This window comes from Grammomys surdaster, unplaced genomic scaffold (genome assembly GCF_004785775.1).
Source record: "Grammomys surdaster isolate TR1022 unplaced genomic scaffold, NIH_TR_1.0 139, whole genome shotgun sequence".
NCBI classification, from domain to species: Eukaryota; Metazoa; Chordata; class Mammalia; order Rodentia; family Muridae; genus Grammomys; species Grammomys surdaster.
The window spans coordinates 9125887-9129255 of NW_021604597.1; the positions used below are offsets into that span (position 1 = coordinate 9125887).

At 40.5% G+C, this 3369-nt stretch overlaps 1 protein-coding gene across 1 annotated transcript in view; it reads left to right on the forward strand.

Moving 5' to 3' along the window:
• Window positions 1-3369, forward strand: part of Med12l (mediator complex subunit 12L) — a 292238-nt gene that overhangs the window by 78773 nt on the left and 210096 nt on the right. Inside the window, exons 12-13 of the mRNA XM_028763676.1 lie at window positions 451-582; window positions 3321-3363. Coding sequence (XP_028619509.1) covers window positions 451-582; window positions 3321-3363 — 175 coding nt within the window. The remainder of the gene's footprint in view (window positions 1-450; window positions 583-3320; window positions 3364-3369) is intronic.

Consider the following 3369-nt stretch of genomic DNA (forward strand, 5'->3'; position numbering starts at 1 on the left):
TCCCTCCCTCCTTCCCTCCCTCCTTCCTTTCTTTCCTTCCTATTTTAAAAGATTTATTTATTTATTTTATGCATGTGAGTACACTGTAGCTGTCTTCAGACACACCAGAAGAGAGCATCAGATTAGATGGTTGTGAGCCACCATGTGGTTGCTGGGAATTGAACTCAGGACCTCTGGAAGAGTAGCCAGTGCTTTTAATCATTTAGCCATCTCTCCAGCCCCCAGGGGTCATTTTCTTTAAGGAAACTCTGGTTCTCTTGGAATTGTTATATATTCAGGTAAATTTTGAATGTTTTCTTTCTTAATAACTTGAGATTTTTCCTTTCCTGCTTAACTTTAAATGTTTTGAAAGCATTCTGCTGTTAAAACCTGAGAACAGAGCTTTAAGGATTAGGTAGTCCTTTACTTACATTAATGTGATATTGTTGGTACGTGTCTCCTTGTCATTAGGTTGCCCCCAACGATGAAGCTGTGGTGACATTGTTATGTGAATGGGCCGTGAGCTGCAAACGGTCTGGCAAGCACAGGGCCATGGCTGTGGCGAAACTCTTGGAGAAAAGGCAAGCAGAGATTGAGGCAGAGGTAGGTCTGTTTTTCTCTCTTTTTATGCATGACATCGTTAAATATGCTGCTGTGAGGAGGGGTATCGTCCCCATCATCTTATCCAGTTAGCGTTCTTTGTTTTGAGGAAGGAGTGGGAGGGATATATATCCTCCTCTTCAGACTCATTGGAGTATCTAAGTAGACATGGACGATAATTCCTATTCTAGAATAATTAAGAATGTATCTTTAAAATTAAACATTTAGATAAGAACGACGGAACCCAATTGTGTGAAATGGCGATTCATACAACGGCAATAAACATATGTAAACTTGTGTGTGGTGTAAAGCAACTTTCTGACGTTTTAAAGCCACATCATGTATTAGTACGAAACTGTTTTCTAGAGACAGGATTATGAGATCATAGACATCAATTTGAATTATTTTTTTGATATTATGATTTAGTTCTAAATTAGAATCATTAAAGCCTCAGATATATAAGACCAAAAAACAAAACAAAAAAGAACAGTCAACGTTTGTCAGTGTTAGCTGCTGTTGAAGGGGAATTTTCTAAGTGAGCTTTCTTTTTCTCTGGTTTTGGTTTTTCAAGACAGGGCTTCTCTGTGTAGCCCTGGCTGTCCTGGAACTTACTCTGTAGACCAGGCTGGCCTCAGCATCAAGTTCTACCCACCTCTGCCTCCTTAAGGTGCTGGAGTTAAAGGTGTATGCCACCACACCCAGCTAAAAGTGAGCTTTCTTAATAAAAGCATTAGCCCAGTGGCCACAAGGAGTGTATGTGATCTGTTGAGGACCATGTGACCTGCCTCACCTTGATGACTTCTGGCCTCTTATGCTGTTCTACTTGTACTTTCCTTTCCCCCTCCTCTACACAGATCCCAGAGTGGGCTTTTAGACATGTAGACAGAGCATAGTTCCCCTTCCTGAGGTAGACAGGGCTCCCTAAGGCCCACAGAGCATCCTTGGTTTGCCTCGCCTGCCTGTCCTGTAACATCTGGTACCTGTTGCCCTCTGGGCTACCGTTCTATCCCTAATCTCCGCTGTTCTGTTCCCTCACCACATACAACTTACTTTTATTTTTTGGGCCATGGATCTTGCTGTTCCTTCTGGATGGCAAATTCTGCTCCTGATTTTCATGCCCAGTGTCTCTCTATAGAGCACTTCTGTTTTACTGTCACTTCCGTGGAGCATCTTTAGACAACATGTCATCCCCTAGGTGATGGTAAGTCTGTCATCACTGTGGGATCAGCGTCCACCCCTAGCAGCTCTTAGCACACCACTCAGGTTTACAGTATTTTCCTCATTGCGGCCCAAGTGAATGTAAATGATATGCTTGTTGTTTAATGTCTGCCTTCCCCTGTCAGACAGTGACCTTGACAACGGTGATCTTGCCCATCCTGCTCAGGTTTCTGTGTCTGGTCTCCTGGGTAGTGGTGTGAATGCATGTACGTCCACCTGGGTCTCAATAAGGCTGATACTAACTTCCTGTGGAGTTACGGGGAATGGGAGGGGAAGGACAATTTCACAGATATCTTCTCTCCTGTTGGCAAAGCTGCATTCCTCAAAAACAAGACCTTGCAACAAAAACAAGTTCTTGCAACTGGAACTTGAAGATACTGTGAAGGTGTGAGCAAATGGTCACTGTACAGTGTAGACTGGGAGAGCCTTTCAGGGTTGTTTTCTACATATGAGAAGCACACTGTCCTATGGTAACTGTAGTGACCAACTAGACCTCACCAACTAACGATGCTTTTCTCACTGATTTGTGTCTCTTTCTAGTTTTTTTCTTCGTCATTTAAATACTAGTTCCTTTTCTCTCTGTATTTCATAAGGCATGCACATGTGTGCCCATCCATAGGCTTTTAAAGGAGAGGTTCACATAGAGCCTACTTTCAAAGCAGAAGGAAACCTATATCTAAAACATGTATTACTTAGAGTTGGCTAAGATAATAATTTCTATTATTATTGGAGTCATTAACATCTGACCTTTGCAAACAGGATAGACTGAATAACTGGTATTTTAATATAATATTCTTAATAATTTAATTGCATTAAAGACTAACATCAAAATAGAAAACATCAAAGAAATATCAAAAAGAGTAGAAGTGATGGCTCTGGTTATAGCTAAACAGTTTAATCTCCTGTCTTAGTAAATTCTGCAGTAATTAGAAGTTAAAGTAACTTTTCTAGATGTGTTTCATGAACCACAGAGATTCTTAGAGGTCCTAGGAAATTCTTTTGGTAAAGTGTGATGAATAAGCAAAGTAATGTTTTTGGAAGAATTGTCTACTTTTTCAGTTTGTACCTCCTAACACACATTCATAAATACATCTCTGATACATTCACAAAACACAGCATAGTCAGATCCATCACCATGTGCCAGACAGTTAGGAGAACACGATTAGTCATGAACTCAAGCTGTTCCAGGTAGTTTTGCATATGAGTAAGAAATATTATATGGTACTATCTTAAATATTCATTTGGATGCTTTCACAGTACAGAATTTACTGTACAGTATAGGGCAGAAATTACTGTTCATACAGATCATGTTCTTTGAAATCAACTGAATTGTTGTGGAGTGTTTTCCTCTATTAGAAATTATATTCACTGTAGTAATTGGTCCTCAGCTATCTGAAGTCTCAGTTGCACATTTTGCTAAGAGGTCAGCTGTTTATAAGAGCTGGCTGATGATCAACACCTGTGCTAATTGCACTGGTGCTCGCTCTTCTGACTCACTGCTCTTGTTTGTCCTTACCCTCTAGAGATGTGGGGAATCAGAAGTCCTAGATGAGAAAGAGTCAATTTCTTCAG